Raw genomic sequence first — 18,539 nt, forward strand, 5'->3', positions numbered from 1 at the left:
GATGCGATGTGATGTTCTGCGCTGCGCTGCGCTGCGATATGCGATGCGATGTGCACAGCAGAAGTACCTTGCTGCGTCGAGAGGTTGAGAGGTCGAGAGAAAGAGTGAGGGTGCCAGCCAAATGGAAGAAACCCGTCCCACTTTTGGACGGAGCGGGAGGAGAGGGAATCTCGTGCTGGGCACCGCAATTGCCTGATTAAGCGGTTGGTCTTCAGGGATCCGGTAGCCGACAGACGGGGGTTGTCGGTGAGAGCAAAACCAAAAAGCGGGCAACGGTCGACACAGCGGACCAGTCCTCGGGCTTCAAGCACTAGGTACTTTACCGAGTAGCGACTAGAAGGCGTATCCGTCCGTAGTGCCGCGTTGTGGGAGTACGTAGTAGCAAACTACCTAGACCACCTTGGGGGTACTGATACCACCTAAGCTACAAGCCTCAGATCAGCACACATTCCGGTGAATCATGTGGAATGAACACACAGACACAGACACGATAAGATAGGCATGGAGAAGGGAGGGGGGACGGGGTGGAGGGGAAGCGAATGTACACCAAGAAAAAAACACAATGGCTCTTCTGGCGGTCACCACGACCAGCCAGGGCGAGCCCAACCCAACCCCGCCATCCCATCCCATCCTGTCCGCCCGCTCTCAGGCCGTACAGGCTAAGGAAAGTACTGGTAATAGGGACTTGGACAACAGTCAGGTGAGAGGGAATCGTTAACCAGGGCACAAGCCAAATTGACCAAGAGTTGTGATTGGTGCAGGCAGGCTTCAGTGATCCGAGGTGCCAGAACGAAGAAGAAGAAGAAGAAGAAGAAGAAGAAGAAGCCCTGATCTTCGCATCGCAAACGCCGTGACCATCGCCGGGCAGAGAAAACGGGGAGAGAGGACGGGGCACCAAAGGCACCCATCGGTCCCATCCATCGTATGGGGACGGGCAGGGAAGGGGATACCAAGGAAGGGATGTGTGCTCGCCTTGCTGGGTGCTGGGCTGGCCGACGGTCTCGACCCCCTTGCTTTGTTGTCCCACTTGGGTGCCCCGGGAGATGGGCCACGGCCCATGGACGACAGATCCAATGGACTAACAGAATAAAGTGGGTGGCCGATTGTCATTCAATGACTGTCACCAGTGAGCACTGCTCCGCTGGCCGGGGGTTGCGTCGGCCGTACATAGAATCATCAATGTCGGGTGTGTCATGGACTTGCCGTGTTGCCCCTCCTCTACGCTATTGTGTATGAGTCCAGACAGCCACTGACAAGCCGGTCCATACATAGTTGGCTGAGCCTCCAAGGCAATTGTTGTCTGGGGTGGCTGTCCGTACCTTACTTCCACAAGATAGGCACAACGACCATCACAAGTAACAGTACTGGGAACGACGACAATAGAATGAGGGGTAAATGTAAAGTAAACAGCACAATCGACATCGGCAGCTGGCCGAGGTGACGGATAGTTTGTTACCCTGCGGACCGCCTGCAGGTAGCCGGCACTTGACAGCTTCTTGACAGGGGATACAGACAAAGATGCAGATGGAGAATTGCAATCCAAGTCAAGGTACGGAAACACAGATGAAGAACGACATAACACCACACACTTGCGTCGGTATGAGTAATGTGTTGGGTGTGGGATGGTGAGGAATTGCAGAGACGCGAGGAAAGTTGAAGCGCGACCAGAAGAACGATGGAAACCGTAACTAACGTTTCACGTACCTTGTTTACTTGGTTCCCCTTTTTTGGTGGTGGTGGTGGTGGTGGTGGTGGTGGTGTGGTGAGGTTTGAGACACCTTTTTGAGGAAGGATGGGTAGGACCTGAGACCTGAGACCTGACAGGGACGGGCGATGGCAGATCAGACGCAAAGGGTCGTCTCTTTTGGGATGCGGCGATACAGAGCACGGAGTAATTCGTATGGTGCTCTTCTCCTTCGTGTGAATTTAGGTTGCTCTCTCTGGCGGGGTGATAGGTAGTTCGAACGACCCGAGGTTGGTTCGGATAGGCTTGGAAAAGCAATTAGGTCAGGAAGAAAGGAGATACTGTGACTTGGTACCGAGAGAATGCACCTACCCGCAGGCGACTACAAAGTACCAGCTCTGTCAGTTCTCAATGCGCCGTACCTGGGCTGGTCCTGCGCCGGACTGTTCTGGCCGGGGGAGAGTGGATGTCTTTCACTTTTTGGTGGTTCAATGTTTCGGTGAGGAACGTGCTCGAAGCGTGGCTCCGTTGCGGGACGGACCTCTTTAGACGTTCGTTTATGCTGGTGGGGCTGCCGGTTGAGAGGGTACTGGAGTAAAGTAATACGGAGTGTATGCTTTGTCTGTCTCGTTTGCGAAAATGGCGCGAGGATCCTTTGACGCCGTTGGTGCTGCTGCTGCTGAGAATTGCAGTGTTAGAAAAGAGGGACGTTGGACGGCGACAAGAAAAATAGCCAGAAATGCAGGGCAGAGAAATCGGCGGTCAGAATGTGTGAGTGTGAGCAGGCTGGATGAGGCGGCGCAAACTATTTATTTGGATGACGGAACAAGGAGGGAGACAGAGACGGAGGGAGGGAGGGGCAGATGGACGGGCGACGACGGGTGTGAGGGATGAACGAGGGTTGGGGGCGAAGACGAGGCCTCTCTGCTCCATCGCAGGTCATCACCACTCGTCAACAATGCAGATGGAACCTGGAAGTGTCGACAGGCTCGTTACCTACTGCTTTGGGTACGCAATCCCTAGTGCAGAAACATCCCGTCCTGCTTTTAGGGCCATCGAAAGCCAATGCCCGGCCATTCGGGCTCATCGACTTGGCTTGCGCCGTTCCGAGGACCAGTAGGAAGTCGAGGATGAACGTACCTTACCTCACCTTACCTCACTTTACCTCAACCTGCCCTTTCTCACTTTTGATATCCTGCACCCGCACCCGAACCTGCACTCTCAGTAGCTCGTCTTCGCAGTGACTTTGATGAACTGGAATCCAGGCAGCCGTCAGTCAGCTGTGCCCCCCCCCCCCCTCACCTCACGTCTCCTTACTCGCCCAAATCTCTCACCGTTTCTCGGAGCACAGAGTAACCAAGGTACCTTGAGTTGCACACCCGACGTTGGAAAGCGCCGCAGCCTCCTCTGGAATTCTCGGCCTTCCATGTTGGTTGCTGTCTGAAAGCGCCGCTCACGTCCGGGTCAAAATCAACCTAAGGTACCGTACCCAGCCGTCCTCCCGCCCTCTGCGGCGCTAGGTACCAAGTATACCTTCAGCGATGGAAGTCTCCACTGCGGTTGAATCGTTGGACCCCCTGTCGTTCCATGCCCGTCGTCTTCGGTAGCAGTCCTATGCAATCAACCACGCAGCCTGCTTCACATGACAACACATCGACACAATCTCAACAGCGGTACTGAAAGTGGTAGCTTTCACAATGTTGGGCGAAAAATTCTCAGGCGCTCCCGTATCCTCAGGTGGTTTCTCCCGCGACGTGTGATTGGTACTTGGTCTTGTCTAGTTGCTTTATAATTCGAGGAGTAACAGTCTTCTCAGAAATACACGACATGGTTTGCAAGCGTAGGCGGAACCAAAAATGGGCGGCGGTGATCTTTCGAGCGGACCAACAAAGTTTGTGTAACAATGCTTGTCTTCTGCAGATGACTGGTCCGAACTGTGGTAGGTATCTCGTCGGCGTCTCTCAACTTTTAGCTTATTCTTCTCTCTTCGTCGTCTAAAGCGCCAGAGGAATCGAGATAATACGGGGATAACAGGGGCGGTCAAAGAATTTGGTACCGACACAAGTGCTTGTTTTTTTTGCCTTCAGCTTACTTACATGGCACCGCCCGGATATATAAGTGACACCTCAAAGGCAACCGCGCAACTTGATTGGCACTGGTGTATTTCGTCAGTCCATTCTGCCAACGACCCTCGAGCCCGAAACCGCTTCGTCGTTGCCCGACGGGTCTTAATTCACGACGCCGGCGCACTCTGTTCTGCATAGGTAGCCAGGGTCTCGAATGACGGTGCCTGAGATCCATCCGCGGATCAACTCACTGACTCACTGCCAGCGCATCTTGTGGGCCGCCTTGGCCCATCGGGCTCCCAACGACACGCCTGGAACCTCGGATGACATGCAGCTCTGCCACCTAGTGAATGTCAGTTTGCGACAATTGGGCACGACTACGGGTGTGGCCACGGCGGCATCGATGGACCTCGAGGCAATAGAAGAGAGCGGTAGATAATTCATTCGACGGTATTGGCGGCGGCCTCTGCCTATCTGTGAAACATCCCCACTGCCAGACTCGCTTTTTGTTCCTGCCCAATAGCTAGAGAGTCTCCCAAGCTTCGTCTCGACATCGATTGCGGCCACTATAGCGCCCGAGCGACACGATCCGCTGTTCGCTGAATGTCTCTTCGTGTTCCAATGTTGAGCGACATGCCCGCGATTGGCTGGCCGACGGGCCAAGGATACTCGCGTATTGCCAGTAGCACGTGAACGTTTTGTTGCAGGCACAGCTTCGTTAACTACTTGATTTGAATGTTCCGATTGCTTGCTAATTCCGACGTACAGCCTGTACCGATGATGGCTGCTCGCCTAATATGATGTGCATAAAGCACGCCCGTTGGCATGCCAATCCGTTAATGTGACCATGCAGTCACGATATGAGATAATCCAGGGTCGTTTGCTTTTCGTCTTCGGATGACGCGGTGCTCATCTCACAAGGTCCACTGACTCCTTCGAGAGCAGATCTCGGGCTGCTGCCACTTCCGATTCATCGTAACCTTGCCAGAGCCTCTCATGCGCTCCGTTGCGGCGTACAATGTCGGCCAGCTTTTGCGTTGCTAGCTCGTTGAGCTTCTGTAACGTACCGACGTCAGGAAGGGTCCAGTCCTCCGAGTCTGATTGTCTCGACGGCTTTGACGGTTCCTTGATAAGTTTGTTCGTAACCTGAAGAGCATGTCAGTCCCAATTGCCGGTCCATTATCACGCGTTATGGCACGCACCAGTTTCAGTCCGTAGTAACCCCGGAGATAATCATCACAGAGTTCGATGCTGCGGCTGAATCTTTTGACTGATTCCGCCAATTGTTGCTGTGAAGAGCCTTCAGAGGCCGATGCAGCCATGTACAATACCTCTCCGAGACGAGCATGCATCTAGTCGTGGTCAGTCGGAAACACAATCAGAAGTCGACTCTACGAGACACTAACGTTCCATGCATTCGGGGTCAGCACAAGCACTTCCTCGAGCGCATATATAGCTTGTGAGTATAGCCCCTGTGAAAGGTACAAGTCGGCAAGCTCCGCCCACGCCTCCGCATCTGTAGGGTTGAAGTCAACGAGACCATTGAGGGCCGTAATTGCTTCAGATGTCTTTCCTGTCGACTTCAGAAGGGCGACGCGACGTTTCGCAACAGGCTGTCAAGGTCAGCGTTTGCCGTGACACTATGGCAGAGGAGCAACTGACAATGTTTGTCGCGTTCTGTCCTAGTATTGTCTCGTACTCCTTGAGTACCTGTGCAAGTTCTCCATCATTATCAGCTTCCGCCTCCTTCACCAAACCCTTGAATGCCATGATGCGCTCGTTCTCATTCCCGAATCGGATCACCAGCCTCTCGAGGCACTGGTGTGCTGCCTGGCTGTCGCCCGTTCGCAGGCAGGCCAGGAGGAGGTTCTCGTAGATGGTCCATATCTCGGGCGTCTCCGAGGCCGAGAAAAGCGAAAGAAGGGGGGACGATGAGAACGCTGTCGGATTGTTTCGTAGAATCGTAGGTGCTTTCTGGGCAAGCTCGAGGGCCTCGGCTGGGGACAGGTGGCCCTGGGAGCGGATGAGCGAAGGAGCCATTGTCGCGGTCAGGTCTACCGATTTGCGTATCGATCGGACGAGACGTGGATCAACAACAGGCAGATGATGGAGGTTGCGCGATCAGGTGTCGTCAATGGGTAAATGTTAATTGAGGATTATCTAAGTTGGCCGGGCTGTACCTAACGGGAGGCATGGGAGGCAGTCGCAATCCGCGAACCTAGCTCGGGTACGTACCGATTCTAAGGTCCTTCCCCAATACGTTCTGCACCTGGCACCTGGCGCCTGACAATGGTGGTTGCGGTGAGTGGGTCTATCACAATCGGGCATTGGTCGCATCGGCTGGCGGCTCTTCATCGCCCCGAAGGTCGGGTCCCACCACGACTTTTTTTTCAGAGACAAAAAGTTCGACACGCGAGAAAATTTCCAAAAGCTTCTCTACCTCAACCACTCTTTCATTCCTAACCAACACTTAGGACTTTGGAGAGTCAGGCTGCTGCCCACACAGAAACCGGCTGTGAAAACCGTCGAAAAGTTCGTCTCGGCTTCACACCAGTGAGATGACGTCTCTTGCGTCTGAGAACGCTGGGGCGGACGAGCAAGTTCTCGTCGAGAAGGCGGCAGAGCTCCAGATTTCCAAGCCTGCAACCGAGGAAGAGCCTGCGGCTCACAGGTCGCATGATCCTCAATTCAACCAGAAGAGGAGCGATCCTTTCCAGTTTGGCAGTCGCTTGCTGGGCGAGCAGGATGATGTCTTCGAGTTCAATGCTTGGGACCATGTCGAGACTGAAGAAGTGTACAAGGAGTACTCTGAGCAGCAGTACGAGATGCAGCGTCAGTCCCCGGTCTCCGACTTTGACAAAAGTAAGTTTACATTCCTTGCATTTCAATTTTTTCGACCCCCCGGTGTTATGATGATACCCCAGCAATACGCATAGTTCATCTGAATTCTATGATGAAACTTTCCTTAATTAGTCTTTCGCTCCCATCTGACTACACCACTATCAATACCAATTATTTTGAAAGACGCTTGCTTTGATACAGCTTGCTAACAAGACTCCTCAGACAGATTGAACAACAACCCAGCCAGAATGTGGGATTTGTTCTATAAGAACAACACAGCCAACTTCTTCAAAAACAGAAAATGGCTGCAGCAGGAGTTCCCTATTTTGTCCGAGGTGACCAAGGAGGACGCTGGCAAGAAGACCATTCTTGAAATAGGCGCCGGTGCGGGTAACACCGCCTTTCCCATTCTCGCAACCAACCAGAACCCAAACTTGAGAGTCCATGCCTGTGATTATTCGAAGCAGGCCGTAGAGGTCATGCGGACCCATGAATCCTACAACCAAGACCACATGCAAGCCGACGTCTGGGACGTTACGAGCGAAGAGCTCCCTCCCGGGCTGGAAGAAGGATCTGTGGACGTTGCTATACTCATTTTCATCTTCTCCGCCTTGGCTCCGAATCAATGGAACCAAGCTGTTGCCAACGTTCACCGTCTGCTCAAGCCGGGTGGCCAGGTCTGCTTCCGCGACTATGGAAGAGGTGACCTTGCCCAAGTGCGCTTCAAGAAGGGACGCTATCTCGATGAAAACTTTTATGTGCGCGGCGACGGCACTCGAGTGTACTTCTTTGAAAAGGAAGAGCTTGAGCGAATCTGGTCTGGCCAGACGCAAGAAGCGTTGGACAACGACACCAAGTTCGAATTCAACGTCGATGACCTTGGTGTCGACAGACGCATGCTCGTCAACAGGGCTCGTAAGCTCAAGATGTACCGATGCTGGATGCAAGGACGATTCACCAAGAAATGAGAAAGCCAAAGTTCACATCAATCGAAATCTGAGGCGAGTGAGGTTTGCCAATGAGCTATTGTATTGCTGTACGGAGCTTGGGTGACGAAACAAGCCCCCTCCAGTCCTTGAATCAGTACAACAGCAGCTCCCGAAGCTTCAGGCGATCGGCTTGGCCAAACCCGATCTTGTCCAGATATTCGTTGAGCCCACCATGGACATCGTCGAGATGACGAGCCGTCCGAGCAATCATGTCAGGCGCCGTCTCGAACCAGTCGTCTGTGAGACCAATCTCTCTCATCTCGGCCAGTCTCTCCTCTCTCTCAGACTCGAGCGCACCACTGGTTAGCATGTAGTCATGCTCAATCGCCTCGAGCGGTACGTCCAGGATGAACAGAACGAGACTGACAATCAGCCCGGTTCTATCCTTGCCCTGTGTGCAGTGGACCAGAGTCGGTGAAGTTGCCGGGTCGATGAATACTCTGAGAGCCTGCGCATGAAAGCTCGTCAGATATCTGTACCCGCACCAAGCTGCCGGTGAATGGTATATTCGTACCTTTGCAATCTCCTCACCAGATTGATCGAGGGTGTCAAGGCCTAGACCAACTAGGCCACGCGGCAGCATTACCTCCCGAGACAAGATGGAGATGCCCTCATTGCGGTAGCCGAGAGTAAAGAGGCAGATGAGGCGGCTAAAGTTTGCGTATGCCGAATCAGCTGCTGTGGGGGATATGGAATAGGAAGCCAGGGACATCTCACCACAAACCCCACCAAGATACCTGTCTGATCAAGAACCACTCAAAGTTGCCGCCAGTGATTCTGATCTCGTGATACGTCAGACCCGAGATCTGGAATGGCTCGGCTAGTGCAGCATTGGACTCCAGAAGGGTGGGCACTTTAAGATCGGCCTCGCGCTTTTTGGCCTGTTTGACGTGTTCGGTTCTGAAAGGTGTCGTCACTCACTGGTCAGAGTGCAAGATCTTGCATTCCAGAGAAAGGAAGATTTTTTCTGTCTTTCTATGTTCTGAAGGACGGAAACACGTGCACTTACTTTGTGCGCAGGTCTATCACCGCCTTGATGCCCAGCTCATCGCGGAGGCGTTTTCTGTCTGCCAAAGTGGCATCATCTTGGAGAAAATCAGCACCGAGGATCAACATGTTTGCGAAGATTGTGAGTCGCGTGGCATACCTGGTCTGGCGGAACGAAATACCAAGCCTTCCCTTACGAGTCTGACAAGTAAAACGCACGGATGTTAGCCTCAACTCACTACAAAGGCCTCTGTTCAGTGCAGGTAAGGGTGGATTAGCCAGAAAATGACATACCTTCTTCCAAGAAATTTGTTCACCGTTGAGCCGACATCACGAAAGTTGAGGACAGACGTGATCCCCCTATTATCCATGATTGACAATGTCAAAGCTTCTGAATGAGTTCGGTATAGAGAGAGCGCTCGCTGCAGATACCGGTGGTCAGCGGTTAACGGCTGGAGACTAGCAGTTCCGACGGCGCGTATCAGTACAGACAGCTGGAAGGATGGTTGGCAAGGCGTGGTGGGTGTGATAGTGTGTGTGTGTGTGTGTGTGTGTGTGTGTGTGTGGTAAGGTAGCAAGCAGCTCTTGGTGTGAAATGTGTAGGAAAGGGGTGGCTGACGCCACGATTTGGCACGTCGAACAGAAACCCGGAGCATCGGAATGAGAAACGTGTAAGCGACGTAGGGCCCTCTTCCCATCGTTACCGTCATTCACCATCAGGCTCCCAGCCCGCCAACCTAATGACGGATAGGGAGCCGAGGTGAGGTTGGACGTGCTGGGATCCCTGGCCAGGGCTGGTAGATCCCTGCACGTCTCCAAAAAGCTTAAGATCGGGGTGCGAGAGAGAAGGAGACTGACTTTTGATGTCACCGATGGGTAAATTATGAGAGTGAGTGATCTGCGCCCAGGGATTGCGACTATGGCCTGAACTCGCGCATTGTGAGCGGTCTGGGCTGTGAAGTCCAGAAGAGAGAGCTCGGTCTTCTTGCTGCTCCCATGCAATGTTTCCGGTCCATCAGAGCCACAGCAACGTGACCAGCAAATTTCTAGACTTTCGGATTACAGCTTGCTTTCCATGATATCGGATGAATATGGGCTGCCTGCGCTAGATGGGAGAATCGACGTCTCAAGTTGGAGCTAAATTTGGGAATTACTTCAGCCTGTAGAGGCTTGCAGAACGCATCCATCAACAATCCGAGATGTGGCTGACTGTGTAGTCCATTCCATCAAACGAATCAGAAGGCTCGAGCGAGACAGCAAGCCTCCCAAGAGCTTGCATTACAGACTTCTGAATCTCGGGCTGCTCGATGGCTTTGTTTTTTTATCGGCCTAGGACCCCGTGCCTGTCCTTGACTACGGACGGGAGTCTCCTGGCCGCCCTCTTATCGTCTTCGTCACGGACGGTATCTCGGGCTTCCAAGTCGGTGAAAGGTGTAGAGGGAGATCCGATTATGGGCAACTGACACACCACAGGGCTAGGCTCTATCTGCTCGGTGATCCAGGTCACAGGTGATGGCCTAGACCCTAGATAGCTCACGCTCCAGGCCTGAATGGTCGCATTGCCCAATCCAAAGGCTGGAACCCGATCCGCCACTCAGCGCGACAGGGTCCGGACTGGCCGGCTCCAGAGACGGGCGGGTGCTGGACCGAAGCCACAACGGAGCGGACGATGGGCGATGCTGGCTTGTATGCTATGTCGCAGTGGTGCCAGTGGCCCAGTGGTGCGTTTGTTTGCCAATATCTCTCAGGACCTGGTCATTCGGTCGTTCGCCAAGGGAAATGGAATCCCCAATTCCCAATTCAAAGAGCTGGGGAGGGGAGGTGTGGTGGATGTTTGACAGGGGCAGAAGTGCTAGATGGCAGGTTGCTACGCCCGAAACGGAAGGGAAGGGACCCCGCATGACGTAAGGCGCTGCTGTCGTCGCAGCTCACTATGACTAGCCACCAGCACTAACTGCGTACGCCGTATCACCATCATTGACCGGCTCCCGCTCACCAGTTTTTGGGGGGAAAGCAATACCTACTACCTCATCGTGCGCTCGCTCGCCCGCGCCGCGCCGCCAGTCTACCTTAGACGGGGAGTCTTCAAACCAGCCCACGCCCCCCTACCCAAGTGCCCCCTTTGAACCAGAAAGATCTGCTTCTAGCTGTATGATATAACTTGCATGCCCTCTGTCGGGACCCCCCGCCTGCGCCCCTCGACGTCGCTTCTGGTCAATTTTTCTGCTCTTTGGTTTACTCAAGCAAGCATCCAAGCTCTCTGACCTCCCGGTTTTCGGCGCATCCTTCTTGCAATATACCCTAGTACGACGACTCATCTCATCTTGTGATACGACTTCCTCTTGCGACACTCGTGGAAGGGTAAGCAGGTCCAGAAATAACATCAGTCGGACTTCGACTTTCGGTTGTCAATCCACCAGCGGCGCTGCCCACGCGTCCACCTCGACCCGCGTGTAAGCTGCAAATCCGCTGCGAGCCTTCCCACTTTTCGACCTTCCGTTCCCTGTATTATACATCCTCGCTACGGTATATCCGCCCTGTGACGAACAGGCATCCGCAGCGGTTAAGTGGATATTCCCGGGATCGATACCACCAAGCCGGCTCCGGGCTGGCAATGATGCAAGCCAACTCCTCCAAGACAGCGACGCAACAGACGCAGCAGATGCAGCCGCCCCAGCAGCAGCAGCAGCAGCAAAAGTCAAGCACAGGCATGGCGGAAACACGGTACCAGGTACCCTCCACAGGTAACTTGAAACCTTACCTCATCCTCTCCTGCAGAATACGAGGTTTCTACTTGGAGTTGCCCGAATAAAGAAAGCATCCGTGTTAATCATCAATTCTTCTTTTCCCTGAATATAGCAGCCCACTCGGGAAGATTAAAGTACGCCGACCCGCGGGATCTACCCAGCTTTCCCTCCCCCGGTCTCAAATCCGATGGAGCTGCTGCCGGAGCTGCTGCATCGTTAGGTTGGGCCAACCAAAAATCAATCGACCTCTGGAAACCCGAAAAGTCAAACTCTGCATCAACCGCAGCTATGCTCGCAAAGGATTACAAAATGACACCATCGTGGGAACCAAACTCCAGCTCCGCCGGGGCCAAGGCTGCTCTGCTGGCCAGCGCTTCAGCAAAGAAACAGTCCACCACCAACACGACCCCCCCTCCGTCTGCCACCGAGTCTTGGGGAAGCAGCGCTGCGAACCAGGCATTTAGACAAAGCCGCTCAGTCAGACAGCCCACCCAGACACCCTCTTCCGCCGCTGCCGGCCTTGGCTCTCTTTCAGCAGCCCAAAATGCCATGCCCGCCTCCAGGAGGACAAGGCCACGAGCCAAATCGACCCCCGTACCAAAGGAATCCTACCCCGGAGAATCACGAGCTGCTGCAAACGCTTTGAGTGCCGCCACAGCAGCTCACAGCCCTTCTTTGAAGCCAAAGTCCCCCACTGAGAACACTGGCTCAGTTCCGTACACAAACCTGCCTCGGAGTATGTTCACCTCTAAGCCCGCTATCGGGCCTGAAGAAGATGAGAAGAAAAGAGCCGACGTTCTCCACGCCTCTGCGGTGGCCATGGCCAAAAAGATGTACAGCCAACAGCAAAGGATGGTCGACCAGGCACGAGTCCACCAAGCTGCAGGAGAGACCAGCCCCGACGATATCCAACCCAAACCTTATGTCAACCTCCAGGAAGCAGCATATAAGCTAGCGCAAGAGCGCTTGTCGAAACTTCATGTGGAGCATCACCAGAACCGTGATTACCAGGAATACTACGGCAGCAATACCCAGACCACGCCCCAGCGGAGGTTTACTATGAAGGGTAAGCTTAGACGGCGGTCCTCAAGCGACGGCGACGCAAGTCACGACAAGGAACAATCTGAGCGCATTCGAAGAGAAATGTCCATCTTCTCCTCCAACCTGACCAAGGTCGACGAGCAAAAGCGGACAAAGGATCGCGAGGCCCTACTAGCAGCCGCCCAACGCAACGTCAAGGCCCGCCTACAGGGCATGGACGACAAGATCTCAGCCGAGACCGGTATGGTGGCGCCCAGCACAAAGAGCGATCGAAAGAGCGACTGGGAATCCAAGGCTCAGATGGCTGCCATGGCCAAGCACGAGTCTGCCAATGTGAACAGGGGTAAGGTCGACATTGGCGGCGGCATGTTTATGGATCCTGCGGCAGTCGACGAGATTGCTACGAGGAGAGTCCAGCCCGTGCTTGACGAGATCAATGAGAAGGCAGCCATCGAGCGGGAACGGCAAGAGATGCTCAAAGCAGAGGCGGAAGCCAAGAAGAGAGACGAAGAGAAGCGCAAGGAACGTGACAGAGAGGTTAAGGAGATCAACCGTAAGGTCATTGGTACGTTTGCGTGTTCCCTTCTGCGCATCAAACTGCCTCTAACGTAATCACAGCGCAAGAGAAGCAGGAAGAAAAGGAGAAGCGCCACCGTGAGAAGCAAGAGCTCAAGGTCAAGAAGGAAGAGGAAAAGGCTGCCAAGGCTGAGGAGAAGCGCAAGTCCAAGCTCCCCGAGATCACGCCGGGCGACTCGGCCGTCGCCGCGGCAGAGCCCAGCGAAATCTCACCCGTGAGCGACGACCAGGGCACCACCCACGCAGGCCAGCACAAGCCCGGGGCCATCAACACGAACAGGGAGAGCTCCGGCAGCGATAACCCACGCTCGCCCAGCGACAGCGGTTCGCCGACGAACAAGATGAAGACTTGGCTCAAGTCACGCTTCGGACGGCCGCGAGGCCGGTCTGCGGCCGGCGAGAATGCTGAGGAGCGTGGCTTCGTCGGCGGCGTTGCGCTGGCGAGGCTCGCCAACGAGAGCGCGACCAGTCTCGGTGATGCGCGGTCGGCTAGTATGAGAGAGGTAGCCATCGCCGGCAAGACTAGCGAGACGATGCCCAGGTCGGCAGCGGCGCAGGAGGGTGAGGTAAGCCCCGTGAGCTCTGATTCCGAGTCGGAGCACTTTGTCGAGGCGAGCGATGAGCTCGAGGGCCCCGTCTCGCCGCCGCCGGCTATTCAGGATCCGAATACGCACAAGACGCACAGCCCGACTAGGGATTCGCGGTTCCGAGAGAATCTTGAGTAGATTGAGATAGATTGATACTTGCAGTAGCGAACGGCCATTCCTTCATTTAGAAATGATGGCGTTTATGGATGGAACTTACTTACCGTTGAGGTACACTTTAGTTTGGCAGAGGGTGGGAAAGGGGTTTATAGCGAGGAGCTTTGGAGTGTATTTTTGGTTGAGGCATCCCTCACGTACAGATACAACATCGCTTCCCAATTGTTGTATGTTTGTCAGCATTTGTAGTACTTTTCGTCAAATCAACGAAAATCATCTCTAAAGGCGCCGTGGCTCACCGTTATAAAGGCTCTGACGTCTCAACTGTAAGGCTACTTAGCAACGGTCGTATCTAGCCTATATTATTGTCGTCTAGCGGGCTTCAAGCTGATCATGGCGGACGAGCAGCTTCCTGCCTATGCTCTGCGCTTGAAGCGCCTGGACTACCCTCTCATTCGATCTTGAGATGGGATGAAAGGGACAGGTATGCGTACGTACGGAAGTAGATCCGTGGCGGCCAACATGCAAATTGACCTTTCCACTGCGTCACTGAACATGGAAATAGAAAGTCGGTGATATTGTATCGCACGTATGCAGTGGATTTGTAAATGCTACCCGTAATTCTAAGATGTGCGTCAAATGATTACGCCCAAAACGCCTGCTGTTCATCATCTTTGTCCCCTGGGTATGCAGATGCTAATTTATACAACGCGAGCCTCGTCATGCCCGCGATTACTCCTCCCGCCGATTCATTATCTATCTTCTCCTTTCTTTCAATCGTGTCCTATTTCCCATTTCATTCCCATTACCACATGGCTCTTCATACCTCACTCTTTAAAAGTTCCCCGGTCCAGCGCCAGCCCATTGACTCATCCCCGGCTTCGAGAACCGGTTCGCCTTATTCCTCGTCTTGGACGCGGGCAACAAGTCGACGGTAAACGAAAAGATGTAAAACGAAAAGATGAAGGCGACGATCCACTCGAGGATCGCGGCGGCGTTGTAAATCTCCTTAAAGTTGCAGACGATAAACGCGATGGCGAGGACGATCTCAACGAGGATGAAGACGAGCTTGATCCAGAAGGAGGCGGCGAGGTACGTGTGGTCCGGGTACTTGATGCCCAGGCGCTGGTACTCCCAGCAGATAAAGATGGCCGAGAGCAGGTACCCGCCCATGAAGAAGAGCAGGAAGAGCAGGTGGAGGTTCTTGTGCCGGTAGGTGTCAAAGATGCTGAGACAGATGAGGCCGACGGTGCCGACGACGGCGAAGAAGATTGTGAAGCCGTAGAGGATCTTTTCGCCGATGGAGGTGTTGGGCACGAGGCGGCCCTTGTGGCGGAGCCAGCGGTCGGAGAAGAAGGAGAGGTCGAGGAAGACGGTGGTGAGGACGCAGCCGGTGATGAAGAGGGGCTTGAGGTAGTAGGCGCCGACGTCGCTGATGTAGGCGATGCTCTGGGGCGGCGACATGGAGGGGTAGACTGCGCGGTGGGTGTCGATGATCCAGTAGAGGAGCATGCCGAGGAGCATGCCGAGCCAGACGAGGCCCGATATGATGGGGAAGATCCAGTATGATAATATTCTCATGTTGGGCAAGTGTGTGTATGTGTCTGCCTTGGTGTTTGGGGTTTTGTCTTTCTGTGAGGGCGTAAGCTTGTGTTGCCAAGTATTCACGATGGTGTTGGGCCAAAGGAGGCTGTTCGCTGAGGGTACAGTTGGCGTACTACACTCGGGCTCACGACGCCAATTGGGAGCGGTGATGACGAGGTATGACGATTGAAGGGAAAAGTGGACTCAAAATTGCATCACTTACCAAAAAAGGATGTGTTCACTATCGTAAACGTTGTTCGTGGCAGAGCCTGAAGGGATCACGAGACTTTGGGCTGAAGGTGTGAAAAAAAAAAAAAGCCAGGACTCGAATAGGAGGTCTGACCACGTTTGGTAGGTATTATGTCGTTGGTTGTAAGTCTCATACGCGAAAGGGAGCGCGCGGGAGGGGTCCTTAATGAGTGTTGCGCGGGAGATGCCTGCGTACGTCAAACATCGGGCGGTGCCTGGAGAAAAGAGAGCAGAATGCGCTGAGGTGTGTCCCCGGAGGTCGGGTAGGCGGACTTAAGAGGTGTCATCGGCGTCCCGTTACCCGTATGTTGGTTGCCCGATGGGTCCGGGCTGGCGTGCTGCGGTCGGGCGCACTCTCTTTTTTCTCTCTGACTCTGAGGAGTAGATTCTGGTATTATTGAGCCAATATCGTTCGGTAGCCCCCTTGCAAGCTACTTAGTCCAAAAAGTTCTGAAGTCATGGATTCGATCGGCACTTGGAGCGGACACTTGGTGCGCAAGCTTCCCGGCCGGGGCGCGCGTTGTGGGGGGAACATGTCATTGGTCTCGCGGAGTGCAAGTCAACAGGGGGATGACGTAGTGGCGCGGCCGACCGTAAGGTCCCCTACCTGCTGTGGTACAGGCTAACAAACTCTTAGACCGCAGCTTCGCTATCGCAAAACTTGCGATTCGCCGCGAGTTTGGCCGGATTAAGCGCCTACCTAGAGGGAAATTATCGGGGCTTCCAGCTCGCCTGATTCGATCAATTGCTGTTTCTCTGATTTGAGTTTATATCTTTTTTTCTTCCTTGTTACTGGTACTGCATTCGGTGAAGCAGGATCAGAATGGAATCAATGAATCGGCCACACGTTCATTCTCTGAGTCTTCCACACCACCTACATTGGTTGCTGACAGATGGGCAACTCTCATTAACACCCTGCCTGAAGGTCAAGGAAAGCCTTGAACTCGTTTGTGCATGTTCAGCCTTGGCAGCCACATCTTTCGGAGAGACGGGGAACAACCATGTCCGCGAACCAACGACTGACAACACCACCATCTCGGATCCATCCGAGTTGGGCATGTGTTCTGCTGCACCGCCGCAATTTCTAGGTGCTTCCCAAATACAAAGTGCTCGTACGGACACAACAGCACTAGGAAATATGGCGGGTTCGGGGACCGCTCCATAGTAAATTCCGCTCCGCGCCCAGCGCCCATGTAACTCAAACGATCGTCGCGCCGCGTATGATGATGGCGCAAGGAGCGCAAGGTACGACGGCGGAAAGAACACAGCCAACTTAGATCTGGTCATGTTGGATAATGATGTGGTTTTGCGCAGTAAGACGTTCGGTGGAACATTGAAGATCTTGAAGGACTTTTGTACTGTTGGTTGATATTGTGGAGGTTTCCTCCGGCTAACATACTTGCCTTCTGTCATCCGAAGTCTGCTGCAATCCAATTCAGTCGAAATGCACACACAGAGCTTCAGGGTCGAGTCGCGAATGCTGCCGCAAAAAGCATAGTGATGCAAAACCAGAATCAACCAACCAATCGGCCCCGGTTTTAAGCCCGGGAGGGGCGTACCTTCCGGAATGTGGCTTGATCCTAGCTGTGGCACCTACAGCCAATCATCATCCGGTGCGTCCGACGAGGCTACTATTGCCTACTGACTTCAGCCGTCGCCTCGTCCCTCCATCAACTCCAAGACTACATTGCGGCGACATCAGTCACGGCCGTACACGATGTCGGCATCACCACTCGTCGTCCGTCCCGCCGACGCGTTGAAGCCAGCGGGGGCTGTCGGCTCGCCATTCCGTAATTTGTCATCGGCTCAGGTTTCCTCAGGAAATGGCACCCCGCAGCCATCTAAGGACAAGAAGGCCGCGCCCATCCCGACGACAGCCCCGACTCTGGATCTCGCCGAGCAAATGAACGAGGTCGAGAAGAAGCAATATGTGAAAGGTTAGTAGAGGGATCACGAACGGACGAGATGGCGCGATAGAAATGGACCTCTCTGATAAGCTCTACCTACAGGAAAGAAACTCGGAGAAGGTACCTACGCCATCGTCTTCCTCGGCCACCTCCGATCGAATACATCCTCCCTCGTCGCCATCAAGAAGATCAAGGTCCAGAAAGAATACCAAGAAGGCATGGCACCCGACGCCGTCCGCGAACTGAAGCACCTTCAAGAGCTCCAGCACCCTAACATCATCTCCCTCCTCTCCGTCTTCTCCTCCAAGGACCAGAACCTCAACCTTGTCCTCGAATACCTGCCCTTGGGTGACCTCGAGATGCTCATCAAGGACACGGCAAACGTCCGCTACGGTGCCGCAGATATCAAGGCCTGGATGGGCATGCTCACCCGCGGCGTCTGGTTCTGCCACGAAAACTTTGTCCTGCATCGCGATATCAAGCCCAACAATTTGCTGATCGCCGCCGACGGCGAGGTGAAGCTTGCCGATTTCGGTCTCGCGCGGAGCTTTGCGGACCCGTACCAGGTCATGACGAACCAGGTTATCACGCGCTGGTACCGCCCGCCTGAATTGCTCTTTGGCGCGAAGCACTACAGCGGCGCCGTCGACGTCTGGAGTGTTGGATGCGTTTTCGCGGAACTCATTATTCGTGCGCCGTACATGCCGTCCGAGACCGAGGTTCAACAGATTTCCCTCATTTGCCGTGCCGTCGGTACACCGACGGAGGATAATTGGCCCGGAGTGACCAAGCTTCCAGCCTACACGGTGCCGGATGATGCCGAGCCCGTCAAGGGCAGGGATTTCTACCAGGCCATGTTCGGCACCGTGGGTCCTGAGGGTGTCGATCTCCTAATGAAGACATTCATTCTCGATCCCAAGAAGCGCATTACCGCACGAGACATGCTGAACCACAACTGGTGGCGCACGGAGCCGAAACCTTCACGCAAGGAGGACCTCCCCAAGAAAGGTGGCGGCGAAGAAAAGATGGGCGCGGACCTGAAGCGACGTCCAGGCATGGTTGATGAGGATAGGGGTGCCAAGGTGGCTCGCAAGCTCAACTTTGGAGCTTAAATCTGCACTTACACATGGTCTTTACGAATTCTTTCCACACTCGCAAATAAAAAAG

At 54.2% G+C, this 18,539-nt stretch overlaps 7 protein-coding genes across 7 annotated transcripts; 4 read left to right on the forward strand and 3 right to left on the reverse strand.

Moving 5' to 3' along the window:
- Positions 1-562: 562 nt before the first annotated feature.
- CLUP02_08286 (uncharacterized protein) lies at positions 563-854 on the forward strand (the record flags this gene model as incomplete). The annotated part of the gene is made up of 2 exons (XM_049287276.1): positions 563-700; positions 762-854. 2 exons carry the CDS (start codon positions 563-565, stop codon positions 852-854), a joined length of 231 nt encoding a protein of 76 aa, XP_049144419.1.
- Positions 855-4,005: 3,151 nt separating this feature from the next.
- On the reverse strand, positions 4,006-5,790 carry CLUP02_08287 (tetratricopeptide; the record flags this gene model as incomplete). Its single annotated transcript, XM_049287277.1, has 5 exons — positions 4,006-4,093; positions 4,682-4,896; positions 4,953-5,102; positions 5,157-5,363; positions 5,413-5,790. The coding sequence occupies 5 exons, from the start codon at positions 5,788-5,790 to the stop codon at positions 4,006-4,008; spliced, it is 1,038 nt and encodes a 345-aa protein (XP_049144420.1).
- Positions 5,791-6,308: 518 nt separating this feature from the next.
- CLUP02_08288 (methyltransferase) lies at positions 6,309-7,559 on the forward strand (the record flags this gene model as incomplete). Its single annotated transcript, XM_049287278.1, has 2 exons — positions 6,309-6,612; positions 6,814-7,559. The coding sequence occupies 2 exons, from the start codon at positions 6,309-6,311 to the stop codon at positions 7,557-7,559; spliced, it is 1,050 nt and encodes a 349-aa protein (XP_049144421.1).
- Positions 7,560-7,671: 112 nt separating this feature from the next.
- On the reverse strand, positions 7,672-8,696 carry CLUP02_08289 (tyrosine/serine protein phosphatase; the record flags this gene model as incomplete). The annotated part of the gene is made up of 4 exons (XM_049287279.1): positions 7,672-8,028; positions 8,095-8,230; positions 8,298-8,480; positions 8,590-8,696. 4 exons carry the CDS (start codon positions 8,694-8,696, stop codon positions 7,672-7,674), a joined length of 783 nt encoding a protein of 260 aa, XP_049144422.1.
- Positions 8,697-10,236: 1,540 nt separating this feature from the next.
- Positions 10,237-13,656, forward strand: CLUP02_08290 (uncharacterized protein; the record flags this gene model as incomplete). Its single annotated transcript, XM_049287280.1, has 4 exons — positions 10,237-10,288; positions 10,937-11,311; positions 11,430-12,920; positions 12,974-13,656. 4 exons carry the CDS (start codon positions 10,237-10,239, stop codon positions 13,654-13,656), a joined length of 2,601 nt encoding a protein of 866 aa, XP_049144423.1.
- Positions 13,657-14,466: 810 nt separating this feature from the next.
- On the reverse strand, positions 14,467-15,213 carry CLUP02_08291 (Frag1/DRAM/Sfk1 family protein; the record flags this gene model as incomplete). Its single annotated transcript, XM_049287281.1, has 1 exon — positions 14,467-15,213. One exon carries the CDS (start codon positions 15,211-15,213, stop codon positions 14,467-14,469), a length of 747 nt encoding a protein of 248 aa, XP_049144424.1.
- A 1,969-nt stretch (positions 15,214-17,182) lies between these two features.
- CLUP02_08292 (uncharacterized protein) lies at positions 17,183-18,484 on the forward strand (the record flags this gene model as incomplete). Its single annotated transcript, XM_049287282.1, has 2 exons — positions 17,183-17,402; positions 17,475-18,484. 2 exons carry the CDS (start codon positions 17,183-17,185, stop codon positions 18,482-18,484), a joined length of 1,230 nt encoding a protein of 409 aa, XP_049144425.1.
- Between the last annotated feature and the right edge of the window lie 55 nt (positions 18,485-18,539).

This window comes from Colletotrichum lupini, chromosome 4, assembly GCF_023278565.1.
Source record: "Colletotrichum lupini chromosome 4, complete sequence".
NCBI lineage: Eukaryota > Fungi > Ascomycota > Sordariomycetes > Glomerellales > Glomerellaceae > Colletotrichum > Colletotrichum lupini.